The following is a 24,667-nucleotide window of genomic DNA, read 5'->3' as shown; positions in this document are numbered from 1 at the left end:
CACTGAGCTACCTTTGTCCCACCACCCCAATGCTCCATACACAGCACACTACCCAGACAATCAACACAGTTATAGTAGGACAATAATCCTGGGCATCTATTCAATCTAGCATTTGAAACCCTTGGGTTCCCACCGTCAAGGGAAGATTTACAACATGGGGAATCTTAACAACACAATCTAGGGCATGAAGGAGTTCACATGAAATGTTTACTATACCAGAACTCGACTGGTTCTCAGATGGCAGGTGGCAAACTGATGTGAAATGATGTGGATCAGAGAATTAAAGGAAAAAGAATGAGCTGAATACAAGAGACAGAAGAGAGAGATTTATTATTATATGTTACAGGAAAGAATGCAACCATAAGTATTTCCCTAAGCTGATAATTTGGTACGGAAAGAAGCAGATTCACAGCTTGAACTACAGATCAGTTTAGCCCAGTGGACTTGAAATTAATACAATTCCAACTGTGGCCCAATAGGTTTGTGGCTCAAAGCCTAAAAAGAAGTAGAACATGGGCTTAGGAATTTATCTTCACAAAATGTAAAGTATAGGGAAAAGAGCAGTCAGTATCTGTTGGCTGAGAATCTGGCTTACTGCTTATGTAAAAGTTCTAAAAATAAAATGATTGCTAAGAACATTTTATAATTGTTGCCTATTGTGTCTTTTTTGAAAGTGTCATCTGCCTTTGGTTACAATGAGACATTTCTCACTGAGAGCGTCAGTACTCTCCAGAAATTCATTTGCCAGTGAATACAATATATAATTACCCATAATAAATGCTTTTCTTCATACCTTCTGTGCAACACTGGGCTTTTCTTTAAAAGTCATAAAGTTATGTTTCTGAAGGCATCATTTGAATATGAAAGATTCAAAGTGTTAAACAAATTGCTTTAAGGGTTTCAGTTTACTGGTTAGTGGATGTTACAAGGGATGGACTTATATTTACCTTCCCACCACAGCAGTACCTATTTATCTGTTTGCACTGGTATGCTTTCAAACTGCTAGGTTGGCAGGAGCTGGGACAGAGCAATGGAAGCTCACCCTGTCACGGGGATTCGAACTGCCGACCTTCTGATTGGCAAGCCGAAGAGGCTCAGTGGTTTAGACCAGAGCGCCACCCGCATCCCTTTGTCCCACACTTAAAAGAATCCAACACTACAACTCAGAAAACAGATTAGTTAAATTTGTTGCAACCCAGCTAACAGTTATCTTTATCTGAAAATTCCTTCTCCTTTTTTTTCCAAACTAACAATTCACAAATTGTGACAGCAGATAAACAATCCCACTAATATTTACTATGATACAACCTTTCATGGCTAATCTAAGTGTGAAAAGAGAGAATGTGTCACAGTACTAGAGGAAATTTCAAATGCTACTTGTATGCAGATTCAAGACCTATTTCCATGTTTGTATAGATCAGGGGTAGGCAACCTAAGGCCCGTGGGCCGGATGTGGCCCACAGGCCTTCTCAATCCGGCCCGCGGACGGTCTGGGAATCAGCATGTTTTTACATGAGGAGAATGTGTCCTTTTATTTAAAATTCATCTCTGAGTTATTTGTGGGGCATAGTAATTTATTCGTTTCCCCCAAAAAAATATAGTCCGGCCCACCACATGGTCTGAGGGATGGTGGACCAGCCAACAGCTGAAAAAGGTTGCTGACCCCTGGTATAGATGGATAAGTCATTAATCCTAAAAAATACACCTGAGAATCTAAAAGTATATGAATTCTTGTGCTGATTATAATGCAATGAGGTGCATATATCACACTCACAGCACACCTGATTTCTGTCAACATCTTTCTTAGTTTAACCGAATACCAAACTTTAATTAGAAAAGAGTGAAGTTGAAAAGTTTTATTGCTTAGCGTGGAAACTGATAGAGAAGATACAGATGAAAAATAGGTGAATCACATGAAAAAGTAATAGAACATACTTAACTGAATGACAGAAAAATGTTTTACTGAATATACAAATATAATCAATGGAAGCACACTGGAAGGGAACTGGTGCAAAGTTCATTATTCAAATGTGAATAAAAATAAATTTAGACCAAAAAGCTCAGGAGAAAATTCATTTCAACAGAGCTCACTCACTTTTCCAGTGGATAACAGCATTAAGTTCAGGTACCACAGGTGACATGAATACTCAGCAAGAAGGTGTATAAAACCTCAAAGTTATACATTAGTACAAAATAAAAATGATTCAGCATGAAAGAGCTCTAGTGCAGACAATAAGCTCCCGTTCGTGTAAAGCTCCCACCATTACTTAAATGGAAGGAAAAGCTCAGCACGCGTGGAAAAGAGCGTGACTGGAACATTTACAGACCTCTGCACTGGAACATCACTATCTTGGATTTTGAACATCTTAATTTTAACCAAACTCACAAGTGTGTGTGTGTGTGTGTGTGTGTGTGTGTGTGTGTGTAATACATACATAATTCTATTAAAACTTGTGCTGAAATGATAATAGCATAGGAGAATATAGGCACAAGCTACAAATAAATGCTAAGAAGCCAAAATGAAATAAAAAGGTAAACCTTAACATTTAAATCTTCCACAAGGAGTGAGAATGTCAGAATGGTTTTTGGGATGTGAAATGACAAACATTTCCATACACATATGGTTGTCACAGATTGCAGGTCATTCAAATGTGGGAGATCCATCTAGTTTTTGGTAAAATTAAACTACAGGACAGCTCATTATAGTTGGAACACTCTGAAACTGGGAGGGGGAGGGGAGTAAAATGACTATAATCACAATTTCAAATAATCATAGAAAATTCAAAAATCTGTTTCCTATATTTCTTTTTTTACCTTACAAATCATTTCCAGGACATCCCGTGTTGTGTCCCCCGGGTGGACTACCGTCAGAGCAGACTGGTTATTTGGCAGGCAGTACCAGGATGGCGTAAAATACTCATGAACCCAGATGTCAGAATCAGGATTATGTGGGTGGACTGTGGTGAGCGCCACTTCTTTTTCTCTCTGAATAGAAATTCACACAGTTATTAACATGATTCTGCTCAAATACAACTGATTCATTTGCCAGTTAAACATAAATATAGGGCCATAAAGTATGCCTTTGTTTTCTATCAAATTAAATAACAAAATTAAAGCACTATATTACGGGTAGGGAGCTGGCTTCCCTGAAGGCAACCAATTAAAATTCAACCCCCAGAGGATTGTCAGCTGGCCTCCAAGTTGCCAACTCCCTTTCTTCTTCTTTGACGTCTATCCACTCTGGTAAAGGACAATTATTTGATGCCTGCATCCTTATTGCACATGCAATAGCAGAGTCAAGGGGGAAGCGTACTTGCAAAAAACGCCTGGAATACATTGGACTTGGGACCAGGGGGGGATGTACGCACACACAAAAACCAAGAGGATAAATAAATCTAAGAAGAGACACCACTATTCTCACTATTCACAACAGAAAGAGTTGCAGGTGAGAAAGTCATTGTGGGTTTGGTTGAACTGTCCAGTGGCAACCTGCTGCATGCATTTAATTTTTTTATCATTATTATTATTTTGTAGGTTTAAGATGGACCCCTGAGGAATATAATTCCAAGCAAGTGACAGATGTATGGAATTCTCATTAGTTTTAAATGCAATCACATCCCCATTTGCTCGATTAAAAATATGCCCCCTGGCCCAGACTTAATGGTGCTTCATCGCAGTATTCTTTAGGGAGTTACAGGGTAGGGCTGTAATTGGCAGAGCAGAAGTCTCTCTACAGTGTAGACATTGATCAAACACAGAGAACGGTGTGTTTATATGTCCTCATCAACCCAGATTAGCAGTGGTCTCTGTGAAGTCATTTTCCACATAAAAGTGAAATGTTCAATCCCTGTCTTTACATATCACGTTGCCTGCGCATTGTTATTGTTTGTGATATGGAAGCAATGTGAGGTTTCGCCATGTACAAAATAGTTTTGCAACAGTGGTGAAATGCATAATGTTGCCAAAGTATTTTTGACCTCATGAAAATCTAACACCTCTTCAGAGGAAAAGGACAGACTATGCTTGGCAGAATTAAGAGCAAAGCCACGTTTGGGGGCCTGGGGAATTGCTGAATGCAGGAAGGGGCCTTACCCTGAAGAAAGGGCTGCTCAAACCTTGAGAGGGCAAATATGGAGAACAGTTGTGGCAAGGTGTCAAGGAATATCAGGAACCACTGCATGCCTGGTTCTCCAGGCAAATAAGCAATTACAATTATAATCTTAGTGACCATAAGGTGGGATCCATATAAGAGGTAAGTATTATCCCAGTATATTCAGCTAAAGCCATTTTCCCCCAATGGCTACTTCAGCTCTACAGAGCTTTGAACACAGTAAACACAGCCCTGTAATTCCTCCTCAGTTTTTTCTTGAACCCCTGAAAAAAGAACTTTAATTTCAGAAACCAAATGAAACTCTCTGAAAATCCCTTCTGGAAGCTGGGAGGCTGAGTATTTGTTTTGTTTTTGTTTTTTAGGGTGGGGAACCTGTGATCCTCCAGATGTTGCTGGACTCCAACTCCCATCGGCCCCAGCTGGCATGGCCAATGATCAGGGATGAGAGTTATAGTCCAACAACATCTGGAGGGCCACCGGCCCTCTGCAGCACACTTTGGAGCTGAGCAGTGCCAAGCTCCCTCTACCTCATTGCTTGGCCATGTTTCAAACAGGCTGACATCTGGCAGAGCTGAGCTGCTGCATGACTCGCTCTTCCCTTCAGTACTTTTACTTTGTCCTAAAGGAGTGGGCTTCATTCTAAAAACAGATTCACGAGCTAATTGGACTCCTTTGTGTAAATTAATAAAATCTTCTTCTTTTTTTTTACCTTGCTTTCTTGAACAGTGTCATCAAATATTCCTTCTAAAGATTTCTTTACAGAATCAGCTCCTTCACCAAACACCTGCAGAGGCACAGAACGTGCTATTTTAAATTACAATAGGATGATGCAAATGCTTTCTAAATCTGGAAAGATCTCATGTTACTGGGACAAATGAATAAGTGTTTCAAGGGAGGAAATTATCATCTCAAATTAAAATTGGATAAAATTCCTTCCTGGCTAGGAAAACAGCCAAATGCAAATGGCTGTCTGGTCTAATCCAACAAGGGTGGTTGCCCCATCTAAACCGCGACCTACTGAGACCCATTCAGGGATGTGTGGGGAATCAGATCAAATGGAAAGTGGAGAAATGCAAGGCCAGAAAAGTGCCCTTAAGAAACAGCTCATAAGCTGTGGTGAAATTCTAGCAATACTTCCAACAATTTATGAAGCGGTAACTCCAACTAGTGCCGATCTCATCACCACCCCAAACACCCTGTGTGGGAAACCAAAGGAAGATGCTTACCAAGATCTGCCACACTTCATTCCTGTATTTGTGGAAATGCAAAGTTCAGAGATTGTAGAAAAATTATATCAGATCCCCCAAAACAGGTTGGAGCTCAGGATCCAACCAAGAAGTTTGCAATTTTTTCTCTCGAGAGGTAGGCTACCTGATTAATGCTTGGTCTCCCTTGCTTTTTCTTTGAAGTGGTGTCCAAACCCCAAAGGGAAGAGAAACGGCTTCTCCGTTTGCTTGCTGATCTCGACATCACCTGTGTTCTTCTCCTGACACCAGATTCGCCTGTGCGAGCGGCCACCTGCAAGGTGCATTAAAAGCCATTCAACCAAAGACACCACAATCAGAGCAAAGCTAGAGGGCCAGACCTCATAAATTTAAGGAGGACCCATAGATGTTAAGGTGTGCCAAGATTTTTAAAGAGGTTTGTATAAATTATGATGAATCAAAAATTACCTTGTATGTGCTGAGGACTGGGGCAGACATAGGGTGGTAATCAATAAAGGTTTCCTCAGAGGATACCCATTGAAATCAATATACCTAATTTTGTATGTTCATTAATTTAAACGGGTCTGCACTGAGTCAAACATCATACTTCTTTTCAGAAATCTATCAGTTTAAACCCATTTTTGGTTTGACTTTTAGAGCCAGATGCTAACACAGTGATTCATTAGGACAAACTGCTGAACATTAACTATGTTTTACAATCAGTATTCATACACTAGATACATTTCATAGGTGGCAATTCTGTTACCATCCTACAAATTATATAATGCTTATAAATATCAATTGCTACTCTCAACAACAACGGGCCATTGTTTTCTCATCAAGGACTACGGCTAGCAGGAATTCCAAGTTATATTTTATTCTGAAAGCAAATTAAGATAACATCACTTGGGCAGAGGACAACATTTTATACACCTGGGATTTTTCTCCCAACTGGTGAGTCCAAGTAGAATCACCAACTCTTGAGTCAGGTCGCCTATGTGGTCATTTTGTGAAAGACTGAGCAGCGAAAGGTATGACAAGGATGACTTATTATAGGAGCGCAGTTGAGAAATGAAACCAGTATGGCTATACTGTATTACGGAGAGAGCCCAGGGCAAGAGCTATGTAACATGCGTAAGAGCAATTTAATACGAAAACATCCTTTCGCTATAAGAGTTTATGAGTTAACAAGCACTTCTGTCAGTAACCCCTAGAGGGCAAACTGAGACAAAAAAACAACAACAAAGCACACCCTCTTTAAAGGGGGGGGCAGAGAAAAGGAGTTACTTCACTCCTAGGTTACTTCCACTTTTGCCTCCCCCAGCAGCTTATCCTCTTGGTCTCTCTCTCCATGGGGCTCAGTCTCCATGCCTTCCTACTCTCTAGCTTTCTGGGGCTCTCAGCTGCCTTTCTTGCTTAGGTGGCTTAGAAAGACTATCTCTGGTGCCCAACACTCTCCATCTGCTTCTCCCCTCTGAGAAGCAAAACAGAATGTATTCAAATTGCCTTTCAGACACATTTTGGCTGCCCCTTCCACTCTGTTCTGGCTGCAGCTGTGGTGAGGGTGGGCTCAGGGATAGGTCACTCTCTTACACAGCCTCAAATAGGTCTGGTGGTGAGGATGCCACAGCTCTAAAGTAGCTAACTACAAACATTACTGGATAACTTCTCACTTTGTTATACATCTACCAACCTAGATGGCCTTAAAAGAGGGTTAGACAAGTTCATGGAGGAGGAGAGGGCTATTGAAGGCCATGACAGCTATGCTCTGCCTCCAGAGCTGGAGAAGTAATGCTTCTGAATAGCCATTGCTGGAAACCACAGGAGGGGAAATTGCTCCTATGCTCGAATCCTGCTTGCAGTTTCCCGCAGGCATCTGGTTGGCCAGTGAGAGGAAAGGAATAGATGGGCTATTGGCCTGATCCAGCAGGCTCTTCTCATGTTCTCACCATTAACAATGAATGAGAATGATAGCCTTTCCAATAAGGAATGGCAATAAAAAGGATTCTAGCACCCAAAATATATGAAACACAATAATAATAATAATAATTTTATCTCTGAGATGTTAAGACTGATTCAAATTTTTCACCCCCAAAATGCTAAAAATATTTGGAGACAGACATATTTTTTGCTGACAGCAAAAGAGACCAAGCACAAACTTATATCACCAAGATGTACAGAGGCTGCACAGCAACAACACTCAGTTAACCTTCTTACAAAAGCACCAAGTGATTTCTATTTTAGCAACAATAACCTCTGGCATCAGTTTAAACTCACCAGTGCATGAAAAGAAGACACTGAAAAGATTCCAAGACGGCCCATTGCATCTTTAGTTGGGCGACTTGCAAATGCGAGCAACGTTTTTGGATTTGGCAGTTCCCCGCCCTGGAGGCTAGCTAAGTAGCAACGATACCGAAAGAGATCCATTTGGAATTGTTCCAGGTTTTGTTCCCAAACGAAGATCTAGAAGAAGAAGATCACAGAGGTAAGTAAACATTAAAGTCCATATGATACAATATAATAACACACAAGTATAGATACCAGATTTTATAAAATTGTCTTTCACTGTCCAAATTTATTATATGTATAAGGGGGATTTAGATCTAAGTTGGAGCAAAGTAAATATCTTTATTTTCAAAGGGGGAGACATCCAAATACAACTATTACTTTGATACGATGCTAATAACATTAAAATTCTGGTTTTAATTTCCTCTTTATTGCAGCTGGATTCTCCTCTCACCGAGAGAGTGTTTTCCTGAAACACAATAGAGGTATGAAGACACCAGAACTACAGCAAAAAAAAATAAAAATCCCTAGGCTGTCAGCAGCAGCAGCAGCAGCTTAAAAAGCAATGAAGTTTGTCATTGTACTAAAGAAAATGAATAAAGCACACTGGGGAATACATTAACATCTGTCAGATGCAGAGCAGAATGCCACCATCAGCCTGTGCCGTGCAGATTGCTAGTAGGGAACACTTTGAAAAGGATAGAAATCTCCATAATACTGCATAGTTTTTCTTTGGTTAACATTCTAGTAACATTTAGAGGCCTGGTTAAAGAGCTGCTGCAGCTCAGCAAAGGGGGCTCAATATGTTCCTTTCCATGATTAACACTGCAATCGTAAGTACACTTACTCAGAAGTAAGGCTTGGTGAACTCAGTGGGGCCTGCTCCTTAGTAAGTATCACACCATGAGAAGCCCACAAGCAGGACATGAATGCAATAGCATTTTTCCACTTGTGTTCTTTAGCGACTAAGTTTCAGAGACATAGGGCCTCTGAAGCAGGAGCAGATACATAGCCATTGTGATTAGCAGTCATTGATACCCTCAAAGAATTTGTTTAATCTGCTTTTAGACAAGGATGTAGCTCAGTGGCAGAGCACCTGCAGTGCATGCAGAAGGTACCAGTTTCAATTGCTGGCATCCCCAGGTAGGGTGGGGAGATCTCCCTGCTGCCAGTCAGTGTAGACATCACTTGGGAAGACAGGCGAACTAATGCCAGTGTACTGGAAGAAGCAAAGACCACCAGTGTCAAAAGCAATGATTCTTCAACATCAACTTCGTTGTATCATCATGTGTTGCTTTTCTGCCCCACAGTCGTATGTGGTATCCCTGCCTGATTTAGGGCAGGTTTACACTGGAGCTCACTTCACTGTACAATGGCTGCATTTGCCCTAATCTCAGTAAAATAAAGGAATTATGTGCAATAAAAAAAAACTCCACATCAACTCTGTTGGACTGGTCATGTTGTGCGGATGGCTGATTATCGTCTTCCAAAGCAACAACTCTATTCGGAACTTAAAAATGGAAAGCGTAATGCTGGTGGTCAACACAAGAGGTTTAAAGACTCTCTCTCAAGGCAAATCTAAAAAAATGCAGAATAAACACAGACAACTGGGAAACCTGAAAGTGCTCCAACTGGAGAACAGCCTATACCAAAGGTGCCATGGGCTTTGAAGACGCTTGAACTCAGGACGAAAGGGAGAAACGTACTAAGAGGAAGGCACGCTTGGCAAACCCTCACCATGATCAACTCCTGCCTGAAAACCTATGTCCCCACTGTGGAAGGGCATATGGATCCAGAATTGGCGTCCACAGTCACTTATGGACTCACTGTTAAGACCATGTTCATGAAAGACAATCTTACTCATCTACGAGCAATTGCCGAAGAAGAAGAAGACCATCATGGGTTTGACTCAGTAAATGCAGGTTCCTATGTTCCCTTGCTTACAGCTACAAATGGCCACTGCAAGAGTAAGACAGATATTTGCCACCAGAGTAAATTTTCTTTTGGTCAAGTCAGCTGAACGTTGCCAAATTCAAACTGGAAGTATAAGGTACAGAAGACGACCAGATGCAATGCTCCACGGGGGAAGAAATATATGAAGCTTCTGAAGCTTCATTCTGAAGCCACATTAGCAATGCCCACGCAAGCAACACAATTAAAAAAGAAAGCAGAAAGTCCAATGGATCCTCAGTTTTACACCAGCTACTTAAGATCATCACAATCGCTCTGTTACTACCGTGTTGTTTATTCTGGTGTTATGTTTTTAGGATTTATAAAATTCAAAATATTTAATAAAAACAATTTTATTTAAAGTAGGACAATAACTGTAGCAGACACTTGTGGACACCTGAATTTTATTTTATAGTCATATATTTAATGCATGCAAGTGAGGTTACCTGATCAAGAATTGTCTTCTTCTTCTTGGAGTCTCTGACAGAAGACAAACTGAGGAAATGCATTTCCCCCATTTTCTTCATCTTCTCGTCCATATCAATCTTCTGCTCCAGTTTTTTAATCTCTGTTTTCAACAGCTTGACAGTGTCTTCTTTGTGGTGCTGTCGGGCCACTGCAGTCGCGCAAGCAGAATGAACTGCTGTAATCCAGTTCTCCAATTCCGTTTGACTAGAAGTCTAAAAAACAGAGAAGTAGAATCCTGTTGGTTAAAACATGCTGGGTTTGAAATGATTCCACTTCTATTCATCTCACTTATGAGACATGTGATGAAGAGGCATTCTACTCTTAATTTGCCCTTTTGAAATCAGCATTAGAATCAAAATCTTCCACCAGTGCTTTTTGGCTGCAGAAGGTTCCCTAGCAATGGCTCAGGAATTAGCTTTTTATCCCATCGCAAATGCTACAATAATATTCAGCTCATCCTTGAGCACAATGATTTAGACCTTGAGGTAACCAGAAAGCATGCCTGTATATTTTATAGCATAATAATTACACGGCTAGTCCGCTACAATTCATAAAATAATTAATGTACATGGTGCCCACTGATATCATAAACGTAATGAAAACTATAGTGCTTTGTTGCTGAGAAAGCTTATAATCATTAATTATTATAGCCCCACAATACCTCTGTGAGACTACCAATGCTTTGCAGCTGAAGAGGGAAACTAGCAATGAACAGAGCAGCCCACATCAAAGAGAAAGCAACTAGATTTTGAGCCACAAGGCAAAATACTCTTGCTCACCAAGCAATGCTACCAAGCTGGATAGTAACAACAGCTCTTTTAGCTGTGGAAATCAGACAGAACAATCCTGATTCTAAATGTACAGAAACCTGGGAGTGAAGTTAATATTATAATGGATTTCCACCTCAAAAAAACCAGTCTTTGGTTACGGCAATGTTTTGACTGGGTGGTCACACAAAGGGGACATTATTATTATTATGTTAAGTTGTACTGGGGAGCGGGGAGATGTAGGAGGCCAGACTTACACAGCAAGTCTGGAAATAAGAAGGCCACTCTCCTTCCAAAGAAAAGGTGAAAGCCTACAAAGAAACTGCACACACCTGAAATACGAGCATGCAATTTTAAGATGCGGTAAGCATCTGGCTACACCAAGGGACTTTCAAATTTAATGGCTCTGTGTAGGCCTCATCACAGCTGCCTGGCTGAGGAGGAAATTAGTAGCAGGCGTGTGGCATGTTTGGATGCAAAAATGCAAGAATAGGATTACAATGAAAAATATCTTTTGGCAGGATTGAAAGACTATTATTAATGTTGTTGCCGTTGTCGTCATCGTTTTGAATTCAGTTACATCAGCAGTTTCTACCGAACGTAGAGAGTGGTAAATGAGATAAAAAAACCGTCAAGAACTTGTACACAGAAAATTCTAAACAGCAATTCCCGGTAAAGAAACTTATTTATTCTGTTTGCATGTTACTCTAAATGTACATGAATTATGTGGGCTAGGCTATATTATTGCTAGCTCAAATGATGTACATGCTCTAGCAGTTCTCTGAACAACACATCAAGCTTGTAGGCTACAGTAACTTGCCAATTATTTCCATAATTATGTCCAATTGTTCTTCCTCCCCTCTCATCCATCTCGTGTTTCAGCCTCAAAATCCTTTAGATTCAGAAGGGCTCCAACACACTGCAAACAAATAGCTTTACAATTCAAAAGAAAAGAACCCACTAATTCATTCTTTTTCCAAAAAAAAAGAAGTTCATTTTGTGCTCTTTCCCATGCGAGGTTACTGGAAAACCTAAGCTGATGTCTCAGCATGGAACTTGCAATAAATAAGGGTCTATGTTGCCATAAAAGCCATGCACTCCATGCGACCTTTCTGCCCCTTCCACATTTATTTTCTGAGAATCGAGGTTTCCTAAACAAAATGCATCTGTACAATTTTGCAGCAGTCTAAGTATGTAGATACGATTGGGGAGGGTCTTCATGGTCTATTACACTAATGCTGTTTCCATATGTTCTTGTACTACCCCCCAGCCCAACCAAGTGAGCCACTCCAGTTTGGAAAAAGCACTTCATGCATGAAGGAAGAACCCCCCCTTTAATGTAAATTATGGTACTCTCATTCGCTGCATATAGGAAAATAAACATAAGGCAGACAGATTAATTTTAAAAAAGATAGACAGAAGGCAAAAGCATAACTCTGAGGCTTTGTAGCCCCTGTGCATTTAGAGATTAGGACTTGTAGGCCAATATCCAGTATCTAAGTGTCAATAAAGAACAATGGTAGAGAAAGTATAGATGTACCAGTAGTCTGGCTCTGTATAAGGCTGCTTCCTATGTTCCTAGTTTGCGCTGAGAAGCACAGTGTTCTATACCCTGATCTGCAACATAAAGAATTATTGGTCTGTGAAGTATATTTCCCCCAGATCTACTCAACCCTAAATATATTAACTGCACGTTTTACACATCTCCCTTTAGATCCTAGATATTATTTCCTTGTGGCAGAAGACGGTGCCCCAAATATGTCACAACAAAGTGACTGCTCTACATAAGAGTCTGGCCTCCCTAAGAAACTGGAAGCAGCTCTTTATCAACTCCAAGCTGAAGAAAGTCACAAAGCCATTTGGTTGCATCTTGACACTGAAGTGTATTGGAACCTGCCACAAAAGCAAAGACTACCCGCTGATAAAATAATTAGGCCGCTAAATAATCAGGTGTGAAGGTGCCATCTTTCAGCTGCTGGGACACCATTTGGGTCTTTGCCTGAAGGAAGTGCAAAGAAAGAAAACAATTATGTAATGAACCAAGGACAGAACAAACCTGAAACAGAAAAGCATCACCAAGGGAATTGCTGAGGCAGAAAACATAGTCTTTCTTTGGGTGCTCAGGCACTGCTTGCACTATGCTGTTTTCCACCCAGACAGCATGTTTTGGGATGCTGTTGTGGTCTATTCCAGATCTGCCATCACTTTCGTAGAAGAATAATGTGCATCCTTAAGAAAAACAGCAAAGTATTAGGAAACTGCACACCTGAACAAGATAACACTGCAATTCTGTATCAAGCTTAGCATTGAGTTTCATGTTTACAAGCTGTACAATGTCAATATTTCCAAAAATCAAAAATCTTAACACACATGGAACCTGCAACAGTGTGGGGTGCTGCTTTCAACCATTCACGCCTCCCTTCATAATACCTCATTCCATTTCACCTGGGTTCCTATCCCCATCTCCAAGAGTTAATCAGAATGCTGTGGCCGCTGAGCTCTCTCTAAAGGTTTCCCCTTGCTTTTTTTGTATTTATGCAAAACTTGAGACTCTTGCTACAACCCATCTTGTGTGTTGGGCCCAATTAGCAAACAGCACTCTCAGCCTGAACAACAGAAACAGGGAAAATGATGATGATTCCAGAAAAAGAATGCTTTAGCGTGATACAACATTGCATAGGCAATTTATAATCTGTGACCTTTTGTGACTGTTTTTCACACATATCATGGGTTTCTCTACATGTCTCTTTCTCAAGAGAGCTCAGACAGTTGAAATTCCTTAATCACAGTACTCATTTGTACAGCATGCTCCAGAAAGTAATATGTTTTATATACATTTATATATGTTTTATAAATGCTGAATATATTTGTGTCAGCTAATTGCTAAAAAGTTGTGGTCCTTCAAACCTGATATTGTTCTTCAGGTATGCATTTTTTCATTAGCACTGGTTTGAAATTTAAAATAAACGAATTTTAAAAATCTCTCTGGCCAGGAGACTCCGGATCTCTAACAAAAGTAACGTTACAACTAGCCTAGACAATAATAAAACTACAACATATATTATCCTCAAACACACCCCTGCCAGTACTTCCTGAGGTCTAGACTGGTTCATGTGCAACCCTTCAACCTTCAAAGTACTTTTGTGTGACTCAAAAGCAATTCTGAGACTCGAGGAACCAAAGGTTTTATTTTCAATGTGACATTTCTGGTCTTGATCTACAAGCAGCTCCACGACACAGAAGCAAACATGCTACTGCTGTAATGTATGAAGCCATTGTAAGGAGATGGAAATAAGGAAAGGAACTTTCCATTTGTCCTAGCATGGTTTCAAAATTTCATATGGTCAAATTTATATTGCCCCTACAATGCCTTTGGCAATATGAGTATAGCCTCAATCAATCTATATAATGGTTGATGCAGGTTAATTCTTCTGTGGGTCCATGGTGGACTGGCATTATAAACTCAGCTCCTCCCAGGGGGGTATGGGGGTTAAAGGCAGGTCAAATTGCAAATAAATTTGTGAAAGTAACAGGCCAATATTAAGTGAAAGTAAAACCAGTTGTTAAGGAGAAACAGACCTGAAAATGATTGGCTTTAATGATTTAAAAAGCTAAAATACAACTGATGCCAGTTACAGTGTTTTATGGAGGTGAATAAACAGTCAGCATGTAAATAATTTTTAAGGAGTCCTTAAAGGCTAACAAATTTACTTTGGATTTTCTGGACTACAACCCACTTTTTCACATGCAGGAAATGATACACTGAGTTGCACTTTTACATATGAACCCAAATTCATGTCAGCCTTTACCCATAGGCACAATTTAACATATTGGTTTTTATGCATCAACCTATGTAAAGGGGGAAGTTAGCATGCAAATACATTGATGCTTAAAAACTATGGTCTGGTCTGAAAAACATTTCTTGCATCAATTGTACATTAGATGTGTAAAAGTAAATATATTCTATTTGAGTGGAGGGGATGCTACTAACTGATAAAGTCCAAACTTTGAGAAATGAACTTTGAGAAATTTTCTGAAAAAATAAATCTGAGCTCATTTTATTAAAAGGCAGCAGAAAACAACCCATAAGGTTTCCATTCTATTAGAATATTTTATCTGGTGATCAATGTGTTGTTATCAACACAGAAACTAATAGTTACTTAGAGTTAAGGTAGAATTGTAAAACTTGGAAGGACAGAATTGAGGTTGCAATCCTGCACCTACTAATCTTTACCACTGAGAATGATGATGATGATGATGATGATGCTTTATACCCTGCCCATCTGGTTGGGTTTCCCCAGCCTCTCTGGGCAGTTTACAGCATGTTTAAAAACATAATAAAAACATCAAGCATTAAAAACCTCCTGAAACGCTGCACTCAGTGGAATTTGTTTTGAATAGATATGTATAGGATTGCACTGAAAGCATTCATGCTTTATCATGTAAATATAATAAACATCACTCTGGTTGCCTAACACAAAATTCTCATTTTGTTTGGTTTTAAAATTCTACATAGATTTTCTGCTGTCAAGTAATCTGCGGTTACCATGTTAACCCAAGACCGACAGATACAATATTTTCAGCAAAAAGTACTTTTCAGCAAGACACAGCAGATGTTAACTTCAAAGCCTAAATACAAACATTATTAGACCGTTATTAAGCCTTGGTAATCCAAGAAACAAACAATCAGTGTAAGTCACACTTTAAAGTAACACCTCTTTTATGTTCCTCCTTCCCCCTTTCTTTCCTTCCAGATGGCTCTTTGTTTATTTGCACCACACCATCACACTCTCCCATCATGCTGCCTGGACTGGGATGATTATGGCCTCTTCCTTTGCTCAGTCAGCCATGGTAAGTCTCTGATCTATTTCCCTGACCTCAGTTGCAATGTTACATGCATTCACCTCCTACAAACTGCTGCTCCAGGCAATGCTCATTACCAAAAGGAATAATAGTGAAATCACAAGGCCCACCTTTTATTCCTTGGACTCAGCATGTAACCTTGCGGTCTTTTGTGACCTTTCTGAACAATATAAAACAGAGCTTGGTTGTAATGTGACTTCCCCCTTTTGATCTGCTTTGCTCAGAGTTCATTTTTTGTTTTACTTTGGTCTCAATTCTTAAATAGATAGAATTAGAAAATGTATTTTAATTTGGAAGGAATCGTCCCAAACAGATCAAGGAAACCTATTTAGGTAACAGCTTGTCCTCAGTTTTCTCAGCCTGTTTAAGGGAGTAGATAAGACTTTTCAGAACTGTGGTTCTCACACTCCTATTTCCAAGCCCTAACATTTTCAAATACATGTTCCATCTTAAGCGGAGAAGCAGAGGCAAAACCGCAAGAAGAATACCTACATTTCATATGAGCAGATTCAGAACCATCTCACCTAGGCTACACTTGCCAGGCACACTGGCCCTATATGAAGAGCCAAATGGCCATAGATGAAGAGCCAAAGCATTGACTTTAAAGGACTGCCGTCACAGATTGGTTTCTAACATTCACTTTCATCCGCAGATCAAAGTGGATGAAGAATTCTGGTGGGTTTGAAATTATGCTTATAGCAAAAGCAGGGAAAATAAATAGCCAGTGGAAATAAAGACATGCTTAGAGAAGCTTCATGTTATATCTTGCCAGTTCCCATTATCTTTTACTGTCTGTGCACCTGTACTAACCCCTGTACAAATAGCTCTTCACAAGAAGGAGCACTAGCATGCGTGACAGGCATATTTTGGGTCTTGGTTTTTTGCATGTCATATTTGTATCTTCTCTTTACTCCAGGGAACTCCAAGTAACATTTTAGCCCCAGAACTACTCTTTTGTACATGTTTCCATAAGAGGCAGACCTAAGACCACTTCCTGAGCTTCCTGCCTAAAACTGGGGTGCGAAACTGGACTTGTTTTAAAAAACTGTGTTACATAAAAAAGTAATGCCTAGTTGTGCAACAAGCCTTTTGCAGAGTTATTTTAATAGATTTCATCTTATACTGCACTTTCAGAATATCGTGACCCACCCAATAAGTAAGCTGCTTAAATAACACAAGATCTTCACTGCCACCAAATAGTTGCTGTACTCTCTGATCTCTTAAGAAAATAAGGGTGTATTCACAGTACCTTTTAAAGAAACCCAGTACTGCTTCCATTTCCTCCGTGCGGCTAACTCCACCTTCTTGTTCTTTTTGTGTACAAGAAAGTTCTTCACTGCAAGCGCTCCTGCTTTCCGTACCGTCCCCTGGCCTGCTGTAAGAAGTATGTCCGACTGTCCTGGGGAACTCAAAGTCCCACTGCTCTGCTCATCGCTCAGGGCAGATCCAGCTTCATCCAGGTTATCATTGGTGCTACTCATCTCCAACTCCCTCCGGAAGTTCTCATAGACTCCCTGACGAGCCCCATCTCCAGTGGAAGAACTGCCACTGTCGCTGCCAGCAAAGGCCCGGCTGGTCGTTGGAGAGTAGCTGGAGTTTGTGGCATTGGAACGTCTGGAAAGAAGGTCTGTGTCAGTCGTTGCCCCCTCAATCCCACTGTCCGCAAATTCACTCCCTTCGCCTGCATTCACATCCTGTATTAACACAGTAAAGAAAAGCAAACATTGTGGAGAAATGATGCATACTTTTTGAATGCATACTTTTTGAATAATTCTAGTACCATTCTTTTGCCTAAATATAAAAGAAGCTCCATTTCAAAATCAATGAAGTTATTCATTGCCCCATGTAAAAAATCCCTATTTAATTTATCTGACTGACCCCGTGATTACTCTTTTAAAACTTAATTGTTACGTTATTTATTTAACGTAATTTATATACTGCTTAACTGCAAAAACCTCTAAGCAGTTACACAGAGCAGAAAATGTACATTTAATCCTCGGTAAAAGTTTAAAAAGAACCAATTTGACATTTTAAAAAATTCAAAATATTAATTAAATCAGCAGTTTAAAAACATATGTTACAAAATAAAATTACATACATGTAAGTTTTATATATAAAGTGATTAAATATATTTATTGGAAACAATGCAGCATTTCTAACCCTTAATTATGGTCAGTGTGAGAAACTGAAACATGTGCTTAAGTTTTTAAATCTATTTTAATAAATTAAATATTTTTAGTTGAAAAGATAATATATACTCACTGAGAATGAAAATGCAAAAAGCTAACTTTTTTTTTAAGCTGGCCTTTGCTGATAATAGGTTTTGCTGTTGCTTAAAATGGCATGATCCCCTGACCCTCAGGCATATCTTTGGCAGGTACAGAGGTACAGGGGGTGCAATAAAGAAGAAGTGATAGGAAGACTCTACTGCATGAGCTGAGTTCTGTTAATGTTTCTTTGGATCCAAGCCCAATACTGGATGATGCCCATCAGTTTCTAATTGCTATGTTAAATCGGAACAACCTAATTTGTGTGCCTATGGTATATCAGAACTGAGGCATAAAGTATCTAAACATTGCTTAGAGATAGTCACCATTCGACTGCATGGGACTTTTTTCTATCATATGCAAAGGTCTGGAATAACAGATAAAATAAAGCATTTTGGTTGCCATTTCAAAATATTTTCTGCATCTTATCAATGTTCAAGAGCTGCAGAATATGATGTTCTCTTTTAAATGAACAAAAGATTCCCCACCCCCACCCCCAAAAAGTGAGGGGAGAAAAACAACCTCCAATGGAACGATGATTGCCCCTGAAAATTCAGAGGGGAAGTGCTAAATATAGATGTATTGAAATACGACAATTCGTTTTTGATATCTCTTCAGATTATCACTTTACTATTATTCCCCAAAGTAGATGCCTGTTAAAAGCTGTCAAATTTCCATCTCTTTCTGGCTAGAGGGTAGTTTCAGAACGTCGAATTACATATTCTTAAAATATATGCAAAGTAGTTCATAGAGCACTTCCATGGGATAGGAAATGTGGAGAGAAAACAAGCATCCCAGCTAGCGGATCAAGGAGAATGTCTTACAAATCTGATTGGGTGCTCTGAGCAAAGCTAAGTGGTACAGCTGCTCCCTAGGCAGAGCTCCCTTTGAAATGGGACTGAACAATCACACCACTTGGAGCAAAGAGCTTTCTGAATGCTGGAAAATTGTGAATGGTCGCTGGCTGATGGGAGAGTCTGCTCAGCATACTGGCTTATGAATAATAATTCACATATATTGGAATATGCTTTTCACTTCTGCCCACCCACAAAAATCAAACTTATGCTTATACATATGCTATAGTGTGACATGAAAAGTACAGGACATAACCCTTTCTCACAGAGAAGATGGAGTGGTGTCATCAGCGCAGGCCTTTGGGACAGAACCCGTGAGTCCCACTCAGAAGAATGAGGAGGGCCCATAACTGAGCTCCTCCATTTTCCCAATAAGTCCACCCAGTCCACTGCACCACTGCAAAGAGGTACACAAGGAAGCAGTCTGGTCTTGTGTGACTTCCTGAAAGCCTATTAGATACCAAGTCTGAAATGCTAAATCTTGCATCATCCTAATTTCTCTACTCCCAGTATTCAGCCATCTGAAGTCTGAGGGCTTTGTTCTGTTCTTTATCATTCACTGAACTGGGGCAATTCCCAACATCATAAAATAATTTCCTAGTTCACTGGAACACACTTAGAGAGGAGATTTTAGAGAGACCCATTGGAACATGGTCTACATACCTGCCTATCTATCTATATAATTTAGCCACAGCAAAGGAGCGTGGGAGTTAAATAGGGTAGGTGGGTGGGAAGAGAGATTCCAAGAGGTTGCTTTTGGGATGACTGGCTACCAATACATAGCAAGCCTCATTTCACTACTGTGCAAATGTCAGTATTAGACTGACACAGCCCCTGTGGTTAATCTAGACCAAGCTGTCAAAAAGGATAAAAATAAGAGTCTCTCTGAGGAGGATTAAATGCTTCTTGTGCTTGATTATTAGAAAAAGTGGGTCATCCTTATATGTAATTAATTTCTAATTCCATCGTTATGAAATGGTTACTCGGAATTTTAAACACCGTTTCTAAGTAAAGGTTACTGAAATATCCATATTTTTGTTTATCGTCTCTATTTTTTTTTAGATGTCTACTTTAATAATACAGTGCTACCTCGGGTTACAAACGCTTCAGGTTACAGACTCCATTAAGCCAGAAGTAGTATCTCAGGTTAAGAACTTTACTTCAGGATGAGAACAGAAATCGTGCGGCAGCAGTGCGGCGGCAGTGGGAGGCCCCATTAACCTCAGGTTAAGAAGTTTCAGGTTAAGAACGGACCTCCGGAATGAATTAAGTTCTCAACCAGAGGTACCACTGTAATTGTTTTATTGAACTACGTTTAGTACAGCTCAATAATATCTAAGTGTGTTTTAAATAAGAGCTATTAAAGCAGAATATTAACCAGAGATATTAAGAGAAATTTTAAACTGTTACATACAAATAGAATGGATTTGATAGTTCAGAATTATTCCAGATCTCTTCAGGACTTGAGAATTACAGCCCTGCAATACTGCTTCTAGCCACCAGCCACACAATCCAAAAAGTGCAGAGCACCCTACAATATTATCTAGGACAGGACCACATGAAGGCACCAATAAATAACACCACATTGTGCTCATACCGGACAATAAAATAGGTATATAATGTAAGATGATGGTGATTATTTGCTGCAGTAAATGGGATAACCTCTCTTTTAACTGTGGAATTTTATTTCGAAATAAACTTTAAAAGATACATGAAACAATGAGGAACAACACCACATAACAACTTCAGAAGTCACTAATTGTGTGGGGTGAGGGGACTCGTTGAATACTGTTCCTTAGTAATACATGGTTACATATTTGGGGCAATTAGAAGCTTAAGGAGAAGTTCCTAAACTATGAAGTAAATTAGCAGAAGCTTGAAGGCCTTCTGCACAGGAAAAAAATGGAAATAAATTTATTTATTTATACAGGGTGGTTCTGCAATAAGCTTGCAAAAAGTTTTATGTCCCAGAAGTCAATTCTGGAGACAAAACAGTATTTTTGGATTGAACACAATGAGGCTGTTTCCAAATTGAGCTCAACGCTCTAAAAAGTTATATCTGTGTTCACCTTATGCCACTCTGTAACGTATTAAACTGTTTATATTTTACATAAACACAAAGAAACCAATGACATTTCCTACAGGCACTTTAAAATGTTGTGATTAACACATTTCTCGCTTTCAGTTAAAAGCAGATCATCTGAAAGTCACATAAAATTATCCCTTGACAAAAATATTTCACAACTAATCAGTTTCACAGTGAGCGAGTGAGTCAGGCATTAAACAGGTGGGCTTTGTTTAAGTCATCATTTTGGGCACATAAGACACTTGGCTCCATGTTCAGATTTGCAAAATGCTCGCTCATTCACACATCAGAAAATACACATCAGGTGGTTTGAATTCTCATGGTTCCATAGTGACTACTAGCCCAAAACCTTTGGCTGAAATTCTAAGTAAATTTAGTTATGCTTCACATACTACATTACTGAAATGCACATGGACCGCAAAGTTGCTGCAGTCAGCTTTTCAGAAGCAGTAAGCCTAATCTGGAAACCCCCTCAAAGTGATTCTGGAACTCGTGGATAAGGTGTAGCAAAGGAGAGCCCTATAGAGACATCCTCTTTTTATGGTGTAGACTAAGGATAGGGAACCCGTGGTTCTCCAGGTGTTATTGGCCTCCCAACTCCCATCAGCCTCAGCCAGCATGGCCAAAGGACAAGGATGACAGAAGGTGTTGTCCAACAACATCTGAAGGGCCATAGGTTCCCAATCGAGGTATGGGAAGCATGCGGCCTACTATTCTTAACTTGTGAGCATCCCACCTGAAAACTCACATGGGGAGGAAACAAGTAGATACTGAATGGCTCTGACACAAGGTGACTTGAATGAATCAGAAGCACATGAAGGATACATCAGAAATGCCAGTATGCTATCAATATGGAGTAATGGTGGTAGGAATTAATGGAGGTAAATTGAGGATAAAAGGGTGTTTTTTGTTTCATTTGGTACTTCTACAAAACTGCTGATACCTTCCCGCTCTTGCGCACAAGGATGGTGATGTTCTAGGACAGCTCAAGTTAAAAACTGATGAGTACGTGATAGGCCACCTATTACAGATTTTCTGCATTTCCTTTACAGCTCTGCGAATTCTACAGAACTGAATGTACTACAGAGGAAGGAGAGCTGATACTCTGGAAGGCAGACAAGAAAGGTCAAAAAAGCACAGGATGAGTCAGCCTTTTAAGCATGCAACACTAAAAAAAAATAACACCAATAAGCATTTATAGAGCTTCAAGTGTTCAAAATACCTCACCTACCTCTCAGCAGTTCTTAAAAGAGGCCCATAAGACAAATTTTTACTATCCCCCATCCTATGCATTATTATTTGCACATATTGCGGAAATTGGGTGTTTGGAGGAGAGTAGGGCGCTGAGCCTAAGAGAATATTCACTTGCTAAGGCCATCTAGTAAGTTTAATGCATGTGTTGAGATTTGAATTTAAACTTGTTGGCTCACAACACACACTCTCAGCCACTCCATTAGACCATGAAGAAGAAAAAAAGATTTAGGACTGGCAGGATGTGTGCTATATATTGCTATGAAAACAGAAACTCTCTTTGCTGGAAACAAACGCCAAAGCTGATCCAGGGAGAATAGTACTTTTAACTTTTAAGAGCTATTTTGTGTGCAAAGCCTTCCAAAATATGAAATGTTACCAGGTATTTTACAACTTTCCTGGAAGTGAAGTTCAAAAATAAATCACCTCCACTCTACAAAAAATACATCATCTCCACCTGCACCTGGGTGAAACTCCACAGGATCCATGTGCTCATTGCATAACAGCTTCTCTTGCTTAGGTTGCCTGAGGGTAATCTCCAGCTTTTTCTCAAGCTGTTTCTCTAGAAGCAACAATTAAAAGGAGTGAAAGAGGGTTTAACCCTTTCCTCTCACAAATCGAGTATGGATTGCAATGCCTAGGTAATATAAAGAGGAGAACAGGTACAGGCAGTCTTCTTCCCCCCTCTAAATTAATGTTCTTACAAACCCAGGGAGAGCTGGTTAGGTTGAATGGATCTGTACTGAGTTTGTTACATGGAGGCATGATTAGGTGATTGCTTCAGGATAAGCCTTGCCTTCAACCCACAAGTACCACAAAGGTACCCTTATCACAATCTTTGTAGCACAGGAGGGAGCTTCTGCAGTGTGAAGAGAATACAGGAAGCACCTAATCACATGGGAATCCATATTGAGAGTCCTCCCTGCATGAGCAATGCTCTGTCACTTCACTGCTAGAAAGAAATGGAGGTTCTCTTTCACTAGACATAATACTGATGTGTGTCCTGTCTCGTTTCAGGTACTGGGTACCAGTAGATTAAAAAAATAGCAAATACTGTATTGGCCTGAATATAAGCCACACCTTTAAAATTCAGGGGGGGGGAGAGAGAAAAAAGACAATATCCAAATATAAGACATTCCCTTAAATTTCAGCAAGCACTCACACCCATTCCATTTGTCTGTTTCAGTGGTGACATTGTAAACGCCCATTTTTGTAAGGTCGCAAATTTAAGCCGCACTTTAACTTTTCACGGTCAGAATCGGGGGGGGGGGGGTGAGGCTTATATTCAGGCCAATACGGTGACATTATTCCAACACTTTCGCCCTTGTTTGATAGACTCTTAGCTATCTTCTTCTCAACTAGGGAAACAATTCCAACACTCAAGCACATAAACCTCTTCATGTTCTCTAAGAACAAGGCCACAAATTTATATTATCATCCATCATATAAAGTGGACAAATTTCGAAAGCTACAGCTGAGTTAATTTTTTTTTAAGCTGGTATATCACCGAAGGAAGTAAAATACCTCATACTTATAATGTTACATGCAAAAATCCTCCAGGCTTTAAAATTATTTTTTATTAAGTGCATTCATTACCTACCCTTCACCAGGAGGTCCCAGAGGAGGCCACGTGATAATAAAACAAAACAGTATAACACAAGAATCATAGCAAAAATCACATCATTACAACCCTTATAAAAAACACTATCGGTGGGATAAAACAACCAAAACATTTCCAAAAGATATGCCTTAGCATGCGAGAACTGCACTATGTTAAAAAGATAAAGACCAACTCTACTGATAAGATAAAAAAAATTCCTTCCTGTAGCACCTTAAAGACCAACTAAGTTAGTTCTTGGTATAAGCTTTCGTGTGCATGCACACTTCTTCAGATACACTGTCTACTGATAAGCTTTTTGTGGGGGGAGGAAAGAAGAGAAATCTGTTAGCAAAGAAACAAGATAAGAGTAGGCCTCTTCCATCAGAGAGTCCACAGATCTAGTCAACCAGGGAAGACACAAGGAACAAAGAACTCCTTGCCCAAGTTCACAAACTGCAGTGATCCCAAAACACAGAAAAGTCTGTGATATGTGGCCTGCAGTTCTGTTGAACTCAAAACCAGCCCCAAAGTATAAAGCTACGGTGTCTCTTCAACAAGACTGTATGCATATTTACTAAAAGAACTTGATAATATTAGCGCAGTGGAATATAAACCATCCACATTACTGCCAGTATCCAATTTCCCCACAGTGTCTGTCATAGACTCTCCCTGCAATGCTAAGCCTTAATATGGCTTAGTTGCTTATTCTGCCTAGCTTTTTCTTCTGCAGAAGGAAGCAGAACCTCACCCATTTCCTAAACTACATAATTCAGTAGCAGAATCCAAAGATACAGAGGGAGGCTTCTTTCCTGACAACCTACTGGGCCCCTCCCTACTATCCACTTCCCAGACCACTGGGTCCCTCCCCAAGGATCCAATTTCACACTCTCCTCTTAATGCTCCTTCCCCTCTGACCAGCGCTGCCAGAAGTCTCCATGGGGGTCACAACAGGAGGAAGG

The 24,667-nt window shown here is 39.9% G+C and overlaps 1 protein-coding gene across 11 annotated transcripts in view; it reads right to left on the bottom strand.

Moving 5' to 3' along the window:
- TIAM1 (TIAM Rac1 associated GEF 1) overlaps nt 1–24,667 on the bottom strand; it is a 188,159-nt gene that overhangs the window by 42,896 nt on the left and 120,596 nt on the right. For all 11 annotated transcript variants that reach the window (XM_081199515.1, XM_081199513.1, XM_081199520.1 and 8 more), the window contains 7 exons: nt 16,900–17,344; nt 12,844–13,016; nt 9,999–10,232; nt 7,594–7,779; nt 5,483–5,629; nt 4,821–4,895; nt 2,815–2,985 (listed from right to left, as the gene is read on the bottom strand). In XM_081199515.1, the coding sequence (XP_081055641.1) occupies nt 2,815–2,985; nt 4,821–4,895; nt 5,483–5,629; nt 7,594–7,779; nt 9,999–10,232; nt 12,844–13,016; nt 16,900–17,344 (1,431 nt within the window). The remainder of the gene's footprint in view (nt 1–2,814; nt 2,986–4,820; nt 4,896–5,482; nt 5,630–7,593; nt 7,780–9,998; nt 10,233–12,843; nt 13,017–16,899; nt 17,345–24,667) is intronic.

This window comes from Podarcis bocagei, assembly GCF_964188305.1.
Source record: "Podarcis bocagei genome assembly, chromosome: 6".
NCBI classification, from domain to species: domain Eukaryota; kingdom Metazoa; phylum Chordata; class Lepidosauria; order Squamata; family Lacertidae; genus Podarcis; species Podarcis bocagei.
This window is presented reverse-complemented; position numbering and strand designations above follow the sequence as displayed.